Here is a 19,600-nt window from a genome sequence, read left to right on the forward strand (position 1 = left end):
CTTCTTCGTTTCAACTCCATTTTCGGTCATCTTTATATCCACAGAAAGGTATTGACGAGCCCCACACTTCTATCTAGTTAATTTTGGCATAACATAAAACCATAATCAATGCAAGAATCCTAAAATATAACTTTTCCCACTTTACCTCTTGGCTCCAAAACACAAACCAAGGGCTTAGAACACATAACCAATATTATCAACATCCAATAGGATCTAAACCCAATCCCCTTTAAGCCCGAGGTTTTTACTTGATCCATTTATTGCACACAATCCCGAAATAATAAACTTTTCAAAATAAGATGTTGCACGGTGTCGTGCATCCAAGTAATGGACCTTGCCTATCACATTTGATGTATGCAGATGATGTTATGTTTATCGGTCAATCAAAAAATTTCCTAATCTAAAAATACTACTTAGATGTTTTCATCTCTCTTCTGGTATAAAAGTTAATATCACAAAAGTAGAGTCTTTGGTTTTGGAATTGATATCATTGAGCTTTCTCTGATGGTAAACCTTTTTAATTGTGAAGCTAGTTCATTACCTTTTACTAACCTAGGGATCCCGATTGGTGCAAACATAAACCTGAATTGACATTGGAAACTGATTGTTGACAAGTTTCAAGAAAGATTGAGCAATTAGAAAGCAAAAGACCGACACTAGTCAAATCGACTCTCGGGAGCATACCACTTTGTTTTCTCAATCTTCTAGGCACAAAAAAAAAATTGTTCCCTTAATGGCATATAGATAAACTTTTTATTGAGCGGGGGAGAGAACAAGAATTGTATTAATTGGCTTGCTTAGCAAAGGCTTGTATCTCCAAAAAGTATGGGAGGTCTTGGGATTAGTTGTCTCTTGAACTTCTATCTGGCATTGCTAGCGAAATGGTGGTGGAGGATTAAAAGGGACAAAAAATGCATATGGTCTCAAACAATTAAAGCGATTCACAAATACACACGGCATGATAATTGCGCTCTAATTATAAAACAATTTTTGGGCGTTTGGTTAAATATTGCAAGCATACAAAAAGACTTGGTGGAAAAAGGGGTGAACCTTCAAGAATTATTCGAGAGGAAAGTATTATGTGGAGCAAGTACATTGTTCTCGAAAGACTCTTGGATTAGAAACATACCTTTCAAGACTCGTTTTCCCAATATTTACACCGTCGAAGCAGAAAATTTTGTTTAATTTAAGATCGGCTTAACGTTGGGGAAAACTCAATAATTTCATGGAGTTGGAATTGGTAGAAGCCTCTTATTAAGTTATTAGATACTCATAAGGGATTTTCTAATAATGAAGACTCTTGTTCATGGTCGTTTTGTTCAAATGGAACATTCTGGATAAAATCTTTACGTGATAAAATTGACTCAAGGTCGTGTACCTCATGTCCAGCAGAATTTCGTAAAATCTAATTCACAGTTAACTGTTTTATTTGGCAGTTGTTACTAAATCAGATTCCGACTACAAATAATCTAGTTACCCATGGTGTTAATCTAGATTCGATCTTGTCCTCAATCTATCGAGTAGTTTAGGAGTTAATGTACCATTTATTTGTTAAACGCTCTCATGCAAAACAAGTCTGGAATTGGAGTTTTCACTGATTGAATGTAAATGGTGGACCTATTGACTCAATTAGTGGTGTCATGGTTGTCCTCAAATCTATATATGCTAATGAAGTTAAACACATGAAAATCAAATATATATAATATTCGGGACAGTTATTTGGATTCTTTGGTTGGTGTGACACTGTTCGTGGTTTGGTTTTGGCTGCTTCATCCATTTGAGATATTTTGGTGGTCAAATTTGCCGCTATAGAGCTCTTTGTGTTTGTTGGGTTCTACTTTGGTGTTGCTATGGTAATATGGTATGCGCCTTGAGAGTTAACAGGTGTAGTTTGTGTTTTTATTTCTTTTCCTTTTGTGCTCTTTTGAGTTTGGTGTTGCTTGTAAGTTTTTTGTTACACTTTTGTTCCTCAGGCTAGGCTTTTTTTTTCTTTTAATTTTATATAGTTTTCTTCGTCGTTCTCAAAAAAAGTGAGAATTTGTATTTTTCAAAAAAAAAATATTTGGTGTAATATGCTACACATTTAATGATTATGTAATATGCTGCATATTTAATGATTTAATAGAATGTTTGACATACTCAAATCCATTGATTATATATATGAGGTTCATGAATTTTTCTTAAAAATCTTCATGTGTTGCTTCATTGGAGATATGGGAACCTACAAGTTAAGTTATCATTTAACGAAGTTTTCATTTTTTGTGGGTTATGGGTATGTTTGATAAAAATAATTGGAAGTTGTAACTTCATTTGTATAAAAGTGTTTTTTAAAGTAGTTGTAAGCTTTTGATGGTGTAGAGAATAACATAAAAGACATACGAATGAAGGTCAAAGTTGCAACATAAAGCATAGAAGTTACAAGCTAAAAGTTCATAAAAGCTTTCAAAATCTAATAAAAATCGTTTTAGATTAAGATTTTTTTTTAAATATAAAAGTAAAAACTTTAAGCTCATAGTCCCTAAGGAAGTTTTTTTTTCCTTAATTCGAGTTTTAAAAAGCTTAAAGCTAAAATTTCTAGAAGCTTTGAAAACTTCATTGCCAAACAGGCTCATGTATATACTATCGCAAATCATATTGTAAGACAATTTTTGCATATTAATATTAATTGGTTAAGTAAAAACTAACTATATAAGGTAGAAACCATAATAACAACTACGAGTTTTGAAGTTAATAACTATTTATCATTTTATTCAACAGTTTGAATACGAAAACGAACTCCTCTTTAAGATATGAATACTTATTTTGATGAATAGCTATCTGATTCATTCCAAAGAAAAAATAAAAATGGGAAATACAAGACATATACACTCAAAGATCGTATACCTTCGTACCAGATCAGTACAAACTCGTCAAAATTACATGAAAAAACAATTTCACACGAGTATTTGAACTTTCAAGATAGACGGAGTAACCAAAATGGCAATTCAAAACAAATTATTCTAACATAACACTCCAAATAAAGGGTTATACAGCCATATAACATATAATAAAGAAACAACAAAAATCAAACCTTAATTAAACGAACCAGGTGATATTCAATCAGAGTTGATGATCTTCATCACACGAATCAAAAAGCGACCTCCCACCATGGGAGATGTCGACCATGGGTCCTGCAACCGGAGATGAACAAGGTGATGAATTATTATTCGTAGAAGCCATTAATGCCAACGATCCTTCACTCCAAGCTCGTCTAATAGGATACGCAACATTAGTCGCCGGGAAGACATGAGAGCACTTTCCACGCATCTTGTGGAGGGCACAGTTACAGTTCCGATGATAGGGTCTTCTTGTGATCTCCATATCACCTCTGATACATCCTTCAAATCCACCACCACGGAAAAACCCATCTCCGGCAGCTGTCCCGGAGGCCATTCTTTTGTCTTAGACACCAACCAGTTGATGATACGATTCAGTTTTCCTCTCGCTTCTTCTGTTTTCCAGTTTGGAAGCTGTCACTTGTTTATCGGGGTTGTTACAGTATTACCTACAAACTAGACCTGTTTTTAGGCCAGTTTAGAGATTGTGTGTGTTAGAGAAATGGTCTATACATATTTGTGGTATGTAGGGCATGTCGTTCTCTTACTTTAAAATGAAATGTATTAGTTAAGTTTCTTCTTTATTTTAATTAATCGTTATATTTCTATTTCTTCTAAGAATTAATTACGATAGTCTTTTTAATTGTATGGTTTATCATTAATGTTTAAATTGTGAAACACGTTAATTTTGTTGTAGAAGATTCTCTTATTTATCATTATTGAATGATAATTTATGTACGTAAACACGCACAGACTGTAATAATTTTTACAAAAAGTCAAAAACAAATTCAAAATTTTGATAGATAAGATCTAAATTTTAACAAAATGCCTCGTATATGAATCCATGTGGCAATATTTTGAGAATGTTCCAAGATAAATATCAAATGAATGAAGTTCAATCAAAAGTACTAATTCCTTAATTTCCCAATAAAGACCGAATTTATTTACGAAAAGACGTACTAAACTGTTAAATTAAATTAGAATATTTATCTAAACTCAGTTTTAAGTATCTTTTATTTTATTTTATTTTATTTCTTACTCAAAACTAAATGTGGTTTTAAGCTTATTTTCGTTTTTAATTTTATTTTTGTTTCTTATGCTCTTAACTTTTTTCATTTTATTTTTCAACAATTTGATAATTTTTTATTATCTTTTTCAAAAATTATAAAGTGTAAGAATATATTATAATATATTATAATTTCGGGTTTTTTTGGTTCTTTATAGGTTTAATGTTTTCAATTTTTTTATTTGGATGCAAGTAAAAGTAAATGAAAAAATTATAACTTCAAAGGAATGAAAAAAATATAAAAAAAATAAAAGTTGGATGAAAATTAATAATATAGATAGACCAAAGGCTCAAATATGTAATTTATTATTTTTAATTAGTTTTTTTTGATCTGTTACTCAAAACTAAATTTTGTTTCAAGCTTTTTTTTCATTTTTAAATTTTTTGTCGTATGCTCTTAACTTTTTTCATTTTATTTTCAACAATTTGATAATTTTTTTTTATCTTTTTCAAAATTTATAAAGTGTATATGAATATATTATAATATATTACAATTTCGAGGTTTTTTTTTTTTTGTTATTTATAGGTTTAGTGTTTTCAATTTTTTTTTTATTTGGATTCAAGCAAATGAAAAAATTATAACTTAAAAGGAATGAAAAAATATAAAGAAATAAAAGTTTGACGAAAATTATTATTATAAATAGACCAAAGGCTTAAATTTGTAATTTATTCATTTTTAATTAATTGGTAGACTTAATATAAATAAATATTAAACATAGTTATACATGATAATAACCGTAATATACATTTTCAACTGGTAAAATGTGTTTATATACATGATAACAAATATTGAACCAAGAACACGAAAACAAATATTTATCCAAATTAATCATATGTGATTAAATACATCTAATCACATGTGATTATATGAATCAAATCACATATGATTTATGAGGACATAATTTAATTTTGCTTTGTCGATTCAATAGTTCTTCTCATGTATATTATCACATGTGATTGTATGTATAATCGTATGTGATTAAGTACGTGAGCATAACTATTGAATCGAGAAGGCAAAAATGAATCTTGTCCACCTCAAATCATATGTGATTATATACATATAATCACATGTAATTAAATACAACAAATCAATTATTCAATCGAAACAACAAAAATAAATATTGTCTACATAAATCATATCTAATTAAATACATATAATCGCATGTGATTATACGTATCCAATCATGTATGATTTATGTTGATAAGATTCATTGTCACATTTTCGATTCAGTAATTGTTCTTTGTCAACTGTAATCATATGTGATTAAATACATCTAATCACATGTGATTATATGTATCTAATCACATATGATTTATATGGACAAAAAATAATGATGTCTATATAAATTATATGTGATTAGATACATATAATCACATATAATTATATACACGAGAACAACTATTGATACGAGAACACGAAGATAAATATTGTCTACATATACCATATGTGATTCAACGCATATAATCACATGTGATTATATGCATCTAATAACATAGAATTTATGTGGAAAATATTCATTTTCGTTTTCTCGATTCAGTTGTTGGTTGATAGGTGCATTTTATGAACCTATTTTGCATGTTTATTTCCGTCTTTTTATAGCATTCTACTTTATAATTCTTGCATTTAGTTGATTATTAGGGCAATTGCATATTTCATTAAGAATGCCTAGTACTTCACTATTTTTGATTTATTTTGCAGGCATTATGGAGCATAGAACGTGGAGCATGGATGCTTGGAGCATGGAGCTTTGGAACATGAAGAGAAGATGAACCGGTCATTCCATGGCAGAATACATGAAAGCATTAACCCAAGTCATTGTTGCATTGTCATCATAGCATAGGATTACGTTTGAAACGTGGTTCTTGTCACATTGACGCAGTTCGTGTTTGTCCTTTATCATCTCATATTTGAGCAACATGACGCGTGGTGAAGCTAGACCGAAGAGGGAGCCACAGTGAAGATGTATTTGATTTTTAGCAAAAAGCATGGGCCATGCCAAAAACACATGGGCAAAAGGCATGGCCATGCTAAAAATGCATGGCCTTATGGCAAGTCACGTGAACTTTAATTAAAAGAGCAGAAGAACGTCATTTGAAGAGAGAATGGTTTTGGGAGCAGTTGGGGCGATCTGGGGTGATTTTGGGGAGAATTCTTGGAGCTTTTGAGAAGACCTAATCATTGAAAACACTTTGATTTCATTTTTGTAAGCATTAAACATTTCAATTCCATCATTTTTCTTGTTTGATTTGTTCTTAGCCATGTGTGGCTAAGAAACCCTGGTTTCTAGTTCTTGTTCAAAACATGTTGATTGCTTGACTTGAAGCATATGATTTGATGTTTGATTTGTGATTCTATTCTAGTGATTATGTTTTTGTTTAAACTAGAATCCTTGAATTTGATTTGTGTTTGATTGGCCACTTTCATGAATTGAATTTTTGTGCAGTTAATTAACTTTTAGGGCACCTAATCGTTCTATTGAGTTAATAATTGGTAACAAGCAATAAGTTTTCTTATTGTAAAACATATATCACATGTTTTCACACTTTCGAGCGTATGAGAAGAAATGAACATTATTGGGAAGCTTGTACAAAACTTAATGCAGTTTTTCAATACAATCTAAGAGCGTGTTTAGGTTGAATTAGTAAAGCTAGGTCTAATCAAAGAGCGTGTTTTGGTTAGATAATTTGGAAAGCGAGAGTTATTAGAGCGTGTTAATATCTTTCAGTACCAACATAGAATAGCAATCTTGAATTATATCAAGTCATAATCAAGTTGAACAACAACATTGAGAACTAGAACTAGAACCATTCAATCAATTTGTTTACAAATCTATTTCATTTTGTGCATGCTATTAAAGTAGATTGTTATTTAGTTATTTACTTTTGCAAACAAACCCCCCCTTTGTGACCAAAGTACCTTGTGCAAAAAGGTATAGACTTTTGTCCCGTGTCTCTGTGTTTCGACCCTACTTGCCTTGTACTACTTTTTAGTGCATTAAAGCAGTGTATTTGGAGTCTATTGTACCCCTTTATTTGTTGGGTCCGACACACCTAACATTGGTCTTGTGTATTTAGTTACATGAGATTATATATGTCTAATAAAATATGATTTATATGGACAATATTTATTTTCACATTTCGTTCAATAATTGTTCTTATACATTTAGTCACATATGATTTCTGTACATAGGATTCATTTTCGTGTTTTTTATTCAATAGTTTTTCTTTATACACATTAATCATATGTGATTAAACACATACAATCACATACAATTATATACATAAGAAAAATATTGAATTAAAAAAATGCTAAAATGAATACTATTAATATAAATCATATGTGATTTGATACATATAATCGCATGTGATTAAGTACATATGTACAACTATTAAATTGAAAAAGAAATAATGAATCTTGTCCACATAAATCATATTTAATTACGTACATATAATCATATGTGATTATATGTATTTAATCACATACGATTTATGTGGATAATATTCATTTTTGCATTTTTAATTCAATAGTTGGTATCGTGTATTTAATCACAAACGATTTATGTAAAAAAGATTTGTTTTCATGTTCTTGATTCAATAAATCATATGTGATGAAATATATATATATATATATATATATATATATATATATATATATATAAATATAAATATATATATATATATATATATATATATATATATATATATATATATATACACATGCACACACACGAGAACAACTATTGAATCAAGAACATTAAAGCAATTTATATCCACATTAATCATAAGTGATTAAATACTTATAATCACATATGATTAAATATATGAGAAAAACTATTGAGACGAAAAATCAAAAATGAATATTATTTATGTAAATCATTGGTGATTGGATAAATATAATTAGGGTAAATGGCACAAAAAAATATTTTTTTTACATAGAAATTTGATTTTAACAATGTTTTTTTTATTAATTTTGACACTGTGTTTTCCAATTTGTTACAATTCTAACCACTTGACCGGTTAACCAGGTTACATGTTGACGTGGCATGATGACTTGTCGGTTTTGATGACGTGACATGCTGACATGATATGCTGACGTATCAAAATTGATTTTTTTCCACAAAAAACACTAAGTTATCACTTTTTTCGATTTTGACACTAAGTTTAATTTTTTATTTTAATTTTGGCACTATGTTTTTGTTTGTTCCAATCGAACATGATTTATCAAATTTTGTTCAATTTTGTCTATTTTCCATTTGAAATCGTATAAATATATTTTTTTTATTATATTTTAAACCGTATAAACATATTTTTTTCGTTTAAAAACCACATTTTTATTTAAATACAAGGTGTTTTTTTCTTACACTCAAAGCATTAGTTATATCATGAGAATCAAACTAACCATAAGCCTTTAATAAGATGTAAAAATTTGATGGGTTGCAAACTTGATATCCGAGTTTTGATCGACTACACGTCTTCAAACTTCCAAAGACATTTTAAAATTGCATATTTAATATAAAATACAATTTTTATATAACTAATACATATTTATACATAAAAATATGGTTTGAGTGTAAACAAAAAAAATGTATTTATACAAAACTATGGTTTTTAAATTAAAAAATAAACATATTTATACGGTTTAAATGTATTAAAAAAATATTTATACAGTTTCAAATAGAAAATTATCAACATTGAACAAAATTGGAAAAAATGATGTTCGATTTAGATCAAAAAAACATAGTGTCAAAGTTGAAAGAAAAAAATTAAACTTAGTGTCAAAATCGAAAAAAAAATGAAAACTTAATGTTTTTTGTGAGAAAAAAAATTCAATTTTGATATGTCAGCATATCATGTCAGCATGTCACGTTATCAAAACTGGCACGTCATCATGCCATGTCAACATGTAACATGGTTAACCGGTCAAGTGGTCAGAATTATAACAAATTGGAAAACAAAGTATCAGAATTAATACAAAAAAAACACGGTGTCAAAATCGAATTTCTGTGTAAAAATAGTGTTTTTTGTCTCATTTGCCCATATAATTACATGTGATTATATGTATCTAATCACATATTATTAAAGTTGACAAAAAAATATTATTGAATCGAGAACGCAATAATGACATATATGAGAAAATATATCTAATCATATTTGATTAAATATTTCTAATTACATGTGATTATATGTATCTAATCACAAGATTTATATGGACAAAAAAGAATATTGTCCATACAAATCACATATGAATAAATATAAATAACCACATGTGATTATCACATAATCATGGTTGGTGGTGATGGATGATGGTGGTGTATAGTGATGTTTGGTGGTGGGGTGACATATCGTGTGGTGATTATAGTGGGTGGTGAGCGGTGGTGATGGGTGATAGAGACGGGTGAGGATGATAAGTGGTGGTGGTGGTGGATGGGTGGGTAGTGCTTGGTGGTGAGGGTGGTGATGGTATATGGTGGTTCTGGTGGGTGATGGGTGGGGTGGTGGTGACGGGTGGTTATGATACGTGGTGAAGGTGGTAGTGGTGATAGGTAGTATTCAGTGGTTTTGGTGGGTGGTGGTAGAGGTGATGGTGACGGGTGGTGGCAGTGGGTGGTGGAGGCGGGTGGTGGTGATGGCGGTGGGTGGTGGTTCGTGGTAATGATAGCTGGTGGTTATAATGGTGGGTATTGGGTGGGTGGTAGTGATGGGTGGTGGAGGTGGGTGGGTGGGTGGTGATGATTGTGGTTGAGGGCGATGGGGTGGGTGGTGTGGCGGGTGGTGGTGATAGGTGGTGGTTGGTGGTAATGGTCATAATGATGGGTAGTTGCTAAGTGGTAGTGATGTATGGTAGAGGTGGGTAGGTGGTGGTCATGATGGTGGGTGGGGGTGATGGTGGTGGGTGGTGATGACCGGTGATGATGGGTGGTGGTGGTGGTGGACGATGGTCGTGGTTGGCGATGACGGATGGTGGTGATGATGTTGGGTGGTAGTTCTCGTGGGTGGTGGGTGGGGGTGGTGATGATGGGTGGCAGTGAAGGTGGTGGTGGTGGATTATATTGTTTGGGTGGTGAGCGGTGTTGGTTAGTGAGTTTTTTAAATTTGTTTACTTATTTCTTGGTTTATATTACTATTATATAATGATTTTAATTTAAATAAAATTATATGGTTAAAATTTGTTTTCAAATGTTCTTACAATAAAAAATGTTCTCGATTAAACCCTGCCATATATATATATATATATATATATATATATATATATATATATATATATATATATATATATATATACTAGCAGTGTACCCGCGCAAAGCGGCGGGGCGTGTAAATTCTTTCGGTGATATGTTTGATCTATAAAAATGTTATGTTACAAAAGAAAGTACATGTCGAAGATAAAATAATCAAACTATGGTGTTATTTGGGAGATGAAGTCATTTTTTGTTTCTAGACAGTGGGCTTTATAGCAGAGGAGGGAACAAAGACGTATATGCGATTGGAGGAATATTTTGAATCAACATGCTAAATTTAAGGATATCTAAAAGGGTTCAAAATTTGAATGAATCCGGGATTTAAGGGAACCATATCAAATTGTTGAGAAATATAAGGAGATTTGATGATAAATTTTTGAATTCAAAATGTGGTTAAAATTTAATATTATTTTATTAATTGTTACTTGTACTATCAGCTTCATCATTTGGACGTCTTAAAAAAATATTATTATTATAATCAATCTATTTTTAGAAATAGTTAGATTTCTTTTATAAGATAATATATATATATATATATATATATATATATATATATATATATATATATATATATATATATATATATATATATATATATATATATATATATATAGAGAGAGAGAGAGAGAGAGAGAGAGAGAGACTTCTTTTGGTAAATACAAGGTAGATAGGAATATCTTTTGAGTGTCTGAATTAACGTGAGTTGTCAAAATCTTGTAATAAACGTGTGGTATATCAAATTTTATGAAATGCTATTTTGTGTACATAGTTCATCGCATGAAAAGGTATTTTATGTATTTATGCCCAAACTCCCAAAAAAGTGGAAGATGTTTATATGACTTTTATCTTGTTTTGTTATGCACCGCTTATATTGTAGAATTTTAGCGTTTTGGACGAATCTTCTTAAATAAAGTAAGGCACCTGTAATACGGTATGATAATCGGCCTCCCTTTAAAGGGAGGTTGGTAATCGAGTTTGTTTTTTAAAACACAAAAGTATTATAAATGTTAAGTTTTTCTTTAAACGATCAATCTGAAATATTTTTGAACTATTTATAATTTAACTTATGTTTCGAATGAGACTAAACAATACCTAATATTGTTGTGTAGAAGACCTTTGATATAAATGTTAGTTAATCAGATAAGAGTTATATATTTGATTTCTTTATTTCATAGTTATCATTATTAAAAAGATTTTTATTGATTTATTTGATCATTGAAGTCTAAAGATTAACTCGATTTAGTTTCTAAAGATCTGATCATGTTAGATTAGATTCTAAAGTTTGAACTTTGGTTCTTTTTGCCTCTTACGAACTTCTGAAATCGATTACCATGTTATACTGCCTACATGACATCTTAAATTAGACCATAAACTTCTCATCATGCTAACTTAGATCCCGAATTATTATTTTTAAAAATTTTTTTAGTAAAATTAAAATTCAGGTTTTAAGTTTATATATATATATATATATATATATATATATATATATATATATATATATATATATATATATATATATATATATATGTATGTATGTATATTTGATTTTTTAGTCAAAACTAAACTCGGTTTTAAGTTTTTTTTTAAAGTTTTTTGTTTTATTTATTAAATCATGTTGATATTAAATTTACATCGAAAATTATAAATTATATAAGCATCCAAAAAATTTATTTCTTATAATTTTATAACAAACAATTTATACCGATTGAAAACATGTATTGCTCCTATTATCATGTATAACCATATTTAACATATCTTTAAATTAAGTGTACCAATTAATTAAAAGAAATCGATGGAAAAGTCTTAATATTTTAAGCCAATTTACAAAATAGTCCCAAATTATTATTTTTCTTTAGAAAAAAATCATAAAACTCAGTAAAATGTTGCATTCTGATTTTTTCCCCTAGTTTAGCTGGTATTAATGTATTTTTTCATTTGGTAGAAATTTATTAAGTTTTATTTTCTTTCATCATAAAGTACCAGGACCCAATAAATTAGAACCAATTAAATTGATCTTATTTGGTTTGGTTATGGTTAGTTATAAGATAAAAAAAAAAAAAAAAAAAAAAAAAAAAAAAACCAAAACCAAAACCAAAACCGAAAAAAATGATCGGATAACACCCTATTTAGGTTAACTTTTATTTGTTTAAACTTAAATGTATGTAAAAGGATTATTATATCCTTTTGCTTTTGGTTTTTTTAACATTATTGAACAAATGATCGTTTCTCTAAAATACTTAGTAAATAATATTTAAACTACATTACTAAGTGAAATATTCCAACAATAACGATATGAATCACGGGGATTCATAAAAAAACTGAATTGTTTCAATCGACTTTAGTAACTGACTCATCAATTATAACAAATGGAATGTCTCAAGAAGACATTGGGTGTGTTTGGCAAAAGTAATTTTTAACTGGAAGCGGATAGCTGATAGCGGGTAGCATGTAACGTGTAGTGGGTAGCTGGTAGCAGGAAACAGTAACTTTTATTTGTTATATGAGTGTTTGGTAAAGTAATTGGAATCTTTTGAAATATATAAAATTATATAAAAGAACAATTGATTAAAAATAAATAAATATATAAATATATTTTTAAGGGTAATTATGAAAATTGATTTCAAAAGCTCAGTAGCGTTTTGTTAAACGCTATATGAAGTAGCTTTTAGATTTGGAGTGTTTTGTTTAGACTAAAAGCTAAACGTTCGTACTACAAAACGAAATTTTTTGTTTAAACTAAAATGTTTTGTCAAAATTTAAAAGCTAGAAACTCTCAAATACTTTCAAAAGATCCGGACCAAACACCTATCATGGTGATTTGCCACAAGGGTGCTTTCATCAAACTAAAGCTCTTCATCATTCGCTAAACTGTCATGAGAAGAAAATAATAAATTGCCTTTTTAGTCAATTGATCAAACGTCTAAAAACTTATATTGACAATGGAATTTTCGTACAGTAATCTTTTGCGTAGGGGATTATTTTAAAAAAATGGAGAGATTTTCATTACTTGTTTTTGGGTGCACGAAAAGTGTTTTTTAATGTAAATCGTGAATATATGACAGTTGTATTCCATTTAATGTATCATTTATTAGCAATAATAACTCATAACTCAAATATTCAAAATAATAACAAATAAAAACCATACAAAACTAATGAAAGTCATGCTTACATATCACAAGTCGAACGAATGTGTACATTTGACAACACTTCCCATAATCTAAGAATTTCTTAATCTAGAAATAGATAACTACTACATAGATGATGGGAATTCACGTAAATGATTAGTTTATGATACACTAGGTTATAACCCGTGGATACCGCGGTTAGTAATTTGTATGATGTTGCAAGAAAATAAAACTAATTTATAGAGGTGTTAACAGGAAAAATAAAAGTAAAATGAAAATATTTTGTTATAGTAAATAACTAAATGAAAGTATCTTGTAATTTTTTGTTTTGTTATAAACCCTTGCTATTTTTTGTTCTGTTATACATTTTACTTACATTTTGTACGATTACTACATTGTAGTTTTCAAATCAAAAGTAGGATGCTACTTCTTGCAATTAGGATGTTATAACATATCTTCATTTGATTCCTAAACATGGTAAATACAAAAAAATGTTTTTTATTATAGCATTATATTAAGCAATTATTTTTCTATTAACAACTATTAAGGAGAGTACAATTATACATATATATATATATATATATATATATATATATATATATATATATATATATATATAATATTTTACTTGTAGACAACATTTTGTTCAAGTGTTGGACGATATATTTGTAATTTTAATCATCCAAGTACGTATTAATAGATGGCTCTTTATTTTATATGAAAAATTAAATATCCTCCTACTTTTGTTCCTAAAAATCCTCCTACCCAATTAAATGATGACATGTGTCATATTAGTATATTAAAATATCATTTATGAAAAATTAAATATCTTCCTACTTTTGTTCCTAAAAATCCTCCTACCTAATTAAATGATAACATGTGTCATTTTATATTTATACCTTTGTTTCTTTTAGTATGAACAATTTAAACCATTAGATGTGGCAAAATTTGAAACTACTGATATGAATTGTCTTCACTGCTTTTGATAAAATTGCCCCTGTATATATTTGATTATCGTCAAATGGATTTATTTACATCTGAGAATAAGTGGGAATGACCAACAATAAACCAATGTATTTCAAGTTTTTGATACACTTTCTGAAAAATCCTATGTATTTCCATTATTAGAGAAGAAGAGAAGATTTACAGTTGGTGATTTGTAAACAAATTTAAACTTTTGGTACATGTGATCATTTTTTGTGCTAGTGGAAGATTAGTTACTAAAAAAGTAATATGTTATTATTTCAGTGGCAAGGTGGTCATTTTTTGTATACGGGCATAATTGTGCAACTTGGAAGATCTTTCTTTCTTTTTTTTTTTTTTTTGCAAAAAATGCATCAGACTTGCAAGTTCATGCTATATAGTATTTAAAATTGCAAGTTCTTTGTTATTAATAACATCAAATTTTTTAAAAATAAGATCAGCCTCACTATTCCAGTTTTCTGTCATGCATATTCATGAGAATGCATAAGCATGTTTGCATTTCGAATGGGGAGATTCACACCCATATATATATATATATATATATATATATATATATATATATATATATATATATATATATATATATATATATATATATATATATATATATATATATATATATATATATATCCCCTATCCTAATAAAAGAGTACATTATGTCCACGTGTCAATCTCCCAGGTTCCCTATACAGTTTTTTCCCGCCTATTTTCCTCATACACATTTACAAAACTGCCCTCCAGTTGATTTTCTTATTCACTGAAGGTCAATAATGAATTCCGAAAAATCTGCAATTATGCAGAAAGAATGAAATCCGTAAAATCTGTAGAATTTTCAAAATATATGTAAAGATAATTATGCAGAAATGTTAATTTGAAATTTAAAAGTCGTTCATATCCAATCCAGCCAATAAATTACAAAAAATCCTCACCTAATAAAATCATATACCGAAATATATAGCAGAATTCATTGTTTACGTTACTATTTTCTTCGCCATTCTGCTTCAGAGAACTCTTTAGAAACGGTACGACTTATAATTTCCTTCGCTTTCTCATCATTTGTTGCATATTCATCCTCGAGAACAACAACCACTACACAAGGTTAGCAAACTAAATTAATGCATTTGTAAAAATTCCCATAGGAGCATATATTCTTCATAGTTTTGATGTTTATGTAATAAATTCTTCCATTTTAAAAACTTTACAGGTTTACTGTTTACATTATTTACATTTGACTATTATCTATAAATTACAAAACTATTTTCAGTAAAAATGAATTCTGCCCTCCAGAACATTTTCATATAAAACCATTTTGATTGTGTAGACAGGGACAGTCTGAACGTTTTCAGAGTAAACATAGTATAAGTCACAAAGCACAAATACTTCTTTGTATTTTAATATATTTTATGTAAATTACAAAAAAATTTCCTGTGGTTTTATATTTTTAGTTTTAAAGCAAAACTATTATCTATAAATTACAAAACTATTTTCAGTAAAAATGAATTCTGCCCTCCAGAACATTTTCATATAAGGTCAAAGTCAATAATTAAAACTGAAAAAATCTGCAACAATTAAAACTATACTTCATTAATGGATTATAAAAAAAACATTTTACTACTAATTCATCATATCTAACTTGTCCTTACTATTTGTCATCTTATCTAATTGTAACTTGCAGGGGCAATTTCGGTATAAAATGTTGTGTTTCGATTGAAATATAAAAGAGTAATCACACAATCAACAAATTCTTATACTATGTTTTTCTGTTATCTTATTTCCTATTTTTCTACTAAATAGTAACCAGTTTAGTATGTCTTTGTATATATTCAATAATTGCATATATTAATTTACAAATATGCTATTTGCTCTTTTATTAGGATAGGGGATTGCATATATTAATTTACAAATATGGTATTTGGTAACATTTCTATATGGTTTCAATCGTTTTGCAGAAAATGAATATAGGGAAGAAAGTTTACCTAAAAAACATTGATCAAATTGATGATAATTCACACATCAAAATACGCATGCTGAAAATGTGGAACTTTACAAGAAATAATACGGTTTGTTCAATTGAAATGATCATAAAGGACGAGGAGGTTTGTTGTATTTCTTATATTTTTTGTGTTCCATTCAATATTACATATGTTGCAACAAACACATTATTCTTATTTATTTTATTGAACAGGGAACACAATACCATTCTCGTGTCTTCAATCAGAATTTCTCCAAATTTGGTCATTTATTAAAGGAAAATGACACTTATATAATTATAAAACCCAATATGGCGGCTGTTCTTAATGGTTTTAGTTATACAGGTCATAAGCAAACAATAACTTTGGATTGGAAAAGTATCCTTAAAAAATGTGATGACTTTTCCGGACCAGTGAATGGATTTATGTTTATTGATTTTAATTCAATCATAGAACAAACATGCCCACGGGACACATTCTTTGGTTAGTTATTAAATTTTATTCCAATTTATTTTTTGACTTGTGTTGTTTATTATACATTTATTATTTTAGTGTTTTAATATTAAATAATACTATAAGTTGTGTTATTCTTGTGTAGATGTTATTGGACAGATTGTCTCAGTTCGACCGCTTGAAACATCAAATCATGTAGCATCCAAGCATTATATCAAACTCACACTTAGCAACATAGAGTGAGTTTATATTATTTTTAATCATTTTTTATCTTTAATTAAATCACAGGTTAATACTATTAACTATTTTCATTGTTTATTTAGGTCTGTACATCTTAAGGTTACTATCTTTGGAACTCAAGCATACCAGCTGTCACAATACCTAAAAGAGAACCCGACGGTTAATTGTGTTGTTATAGTGATGCAGTTTGTTAAGCTTAACATTTGGGATGGTTTGTATTCACATATTATATATATATATATATATATATATATATATATATATATATATATATATATATATATATATATATATATATATATTGCTTTTCTATAATAGTTATTGATTTGCTATTTTAATATTACAGGAGTCGGTCAAGTTAAAAGTCATTTTGAAGTAACCAAAATGTTCATAAATTCTGACATTGTTGAAATTAATGAGTACAAGAAAAGGTTTTTTTTATTTATGTTATTTGTTTAACTTAGACTAACACAAATCCTATGATTTATGAAATCATTTTAAACATTATAGATTGAAATCTGATGACAATCTTGGTAAATCTGAAAAAAGCATTACTTCACTCCAAAGCTACTCTTCTTCATATATAGATGACTTTAAAGGCACTTTCCCATTAAAACAATTTGTGAAATCACAGAACCGATGAAGGTAGAATGCATTGTTTGATATCCTTTTACTTTTTTTACATTATGTATTTTCCTAACTTTAGATGCTATTAAATACAGGAAATGAAATTTTTGTTAGTTGCTTCAATCGTTAATATAAGACAGAATCTACACTGGTATTACGAAGCATGCTACAAATGTGGAAAAAAAATAACTTCAGCTCCAAAACACAATCATTCGTATACCGACCCTCATAAAATTACAGAAACTGTTGTTGTTCAGTGTAAAGATCCAAGTTGCAATAATTCGGATTTTCGTACAGTTATCAAGTAAACACTTTTATATTTATATTAATTCTTTCAAACATTATAGATAATTTATATTTATCTAATTGTTTTTTTAAGGTATATAATTCCAATCAACGTACAAGATGGTACTGGCACCATCGGATTGACTCTTTTTGATAGAGAAGCAAAGAGGTTGTTAGATATCAGTGCATATGAGTTGAAAAAGATATATGAAGCGGTATATTGTGTTGTCATATATTAATATCATTAGACATTTAATTTGTTAATATTTATTAAAAATCTTCTTACAGGCTGGAGACAGTCATGCACTATTTCCAGTGCAACTTAACGTGTTGAAAAACCGCAAGTTTGCTTTTCTTGTAGATATTACAAAATACAATGTCAACAACTATAATAATATCTACACCATTCTCAAGCTTACAGAAGATGTATCCATTGTTTCAGAATTGGAAAGTAAATTAGAACTTATGGTACAAAACATTTTAGGGTTCAGCAATTATATTTGTTGACTATGTAAACACATAACGATTAACATATTTCCATTTACTTTTGTAGAGTATTGAATCTGTCTCCTTAAATCAAGTGCCTTTGGAATCAGATGATGTTGTACAGTCTGTTCAAAAGGTTTTTCAATTTATTTCCTTAAGTTTTATTTATATTTAATTGTTCCAATTAAATACTTATTTTTTTAAAATAAATTTAGGATGTCATCTCACAAACAGATGAAAGCTTTACACCATCAACAGTTAATAAATCAACCGCAACAACACCGGGCAAAATATCAACTGATTTGAAGCGCAACCTCCAAGACATTTATGACGTTAATTCTGGAGATGATTTAAGTTCAACTAAGGCTAAAAGAAAATCAATCGGAGATGAAACTCCACTCTTAATTCCAAAAGTCGAGAAGTGAGTTGGTTTTGGTTATAACACACATTTACTATATAAATAATGTTGCTTATGGTTTTAAACATATTTTGATCGGTTGGTATGCTTCTTATTTTTAGATATTTAGGATGTCAATTATTATTTGTTTTGGATATATTTGGGTATTTTATTGTTTTAAAGTGGACAAATTAGTTAATTTCTGTTTTAACAGACGTTTAATATATTTTGATGTTGCTTTGGTTTTAAAGATATTTTGAATGTTTTGTATGCTTTTTATTTTTAGAAATTAAGGATGTCAATTATTATTTGTTTTGGATATATTTGGATACTTTATTGTTTTAAAGTGGACAAGTTAGTTGGTTTTGATTTTAACACACGTTTTATATATTTTGTAATCATTTTGTGTATATGTGTTGTTGTATGTGTGTGGTTTGTATATTTTTTTATGTATGTATGTGTTGTATATTTACTTTTTTATTGATATTTTTTCAATTAAATTTTGTTTTTGTCAATACATTTGGTATAAGGCTTATTTAATTTTTAAAGTGTATATCTTTTAAATTTAATTTAAAATATAACATTAGTAATTCCATTATGTTTATTACCCATTGTTATTTACTTTAAAATTGT

At 28.5% G+C, this 19,600-nt stretch overlaps 1 protein-coding gene across 1 annotated transcript; it reads right to left on the reverse strand.

Moving 5' to 3' along the window:
- Window positions 1–2,977: 2,977 nt before the first annotated feature.
- LOC145005812 (uncharacterized) lies at window positions 2,978–3,637 on the reverse strand. Its single transcript, XM_078964927.1, has one exon. It carries the CDS (start codon window positions 3,430–3,432, stop codon window positions 3,100–3,102), a length of 333 nt encoding a protein of 110 aa, XP_078821053.1. The 5' UTR covers window positions 3,433–3,637; the 3' UTR covers window positions 2,978–3,099.
- Between the last annotated feature and the right edge of the window lie 15,963 nt (window positions 3,638–19,600).

Source organism: Lactuca saligna, chromosome 7 (genome assembly GCF_052625555.1).
Source record: "Lactuca saligna cultivar CGN05327 chromosome 7, ASM5262555v1, whole genome shotgun sequence".
In the NCBI taxonomy this organism is placed as follows: Eukaryota; Viridiplantae; Streptophyta; class Magnoliopsida; order Asterales; family Asteraceae; genus Lactuca; species Lactuca saligna.

Coding starts and splice junctions, on each gene's coding strand:
- LOC145005812 (XM_078964927.1), bottom strand. CDS start 3,432: ATGGCCTCCGGGACAGCTGCCGGAGATGGGTTTTTCCGTGGTGGTGGA.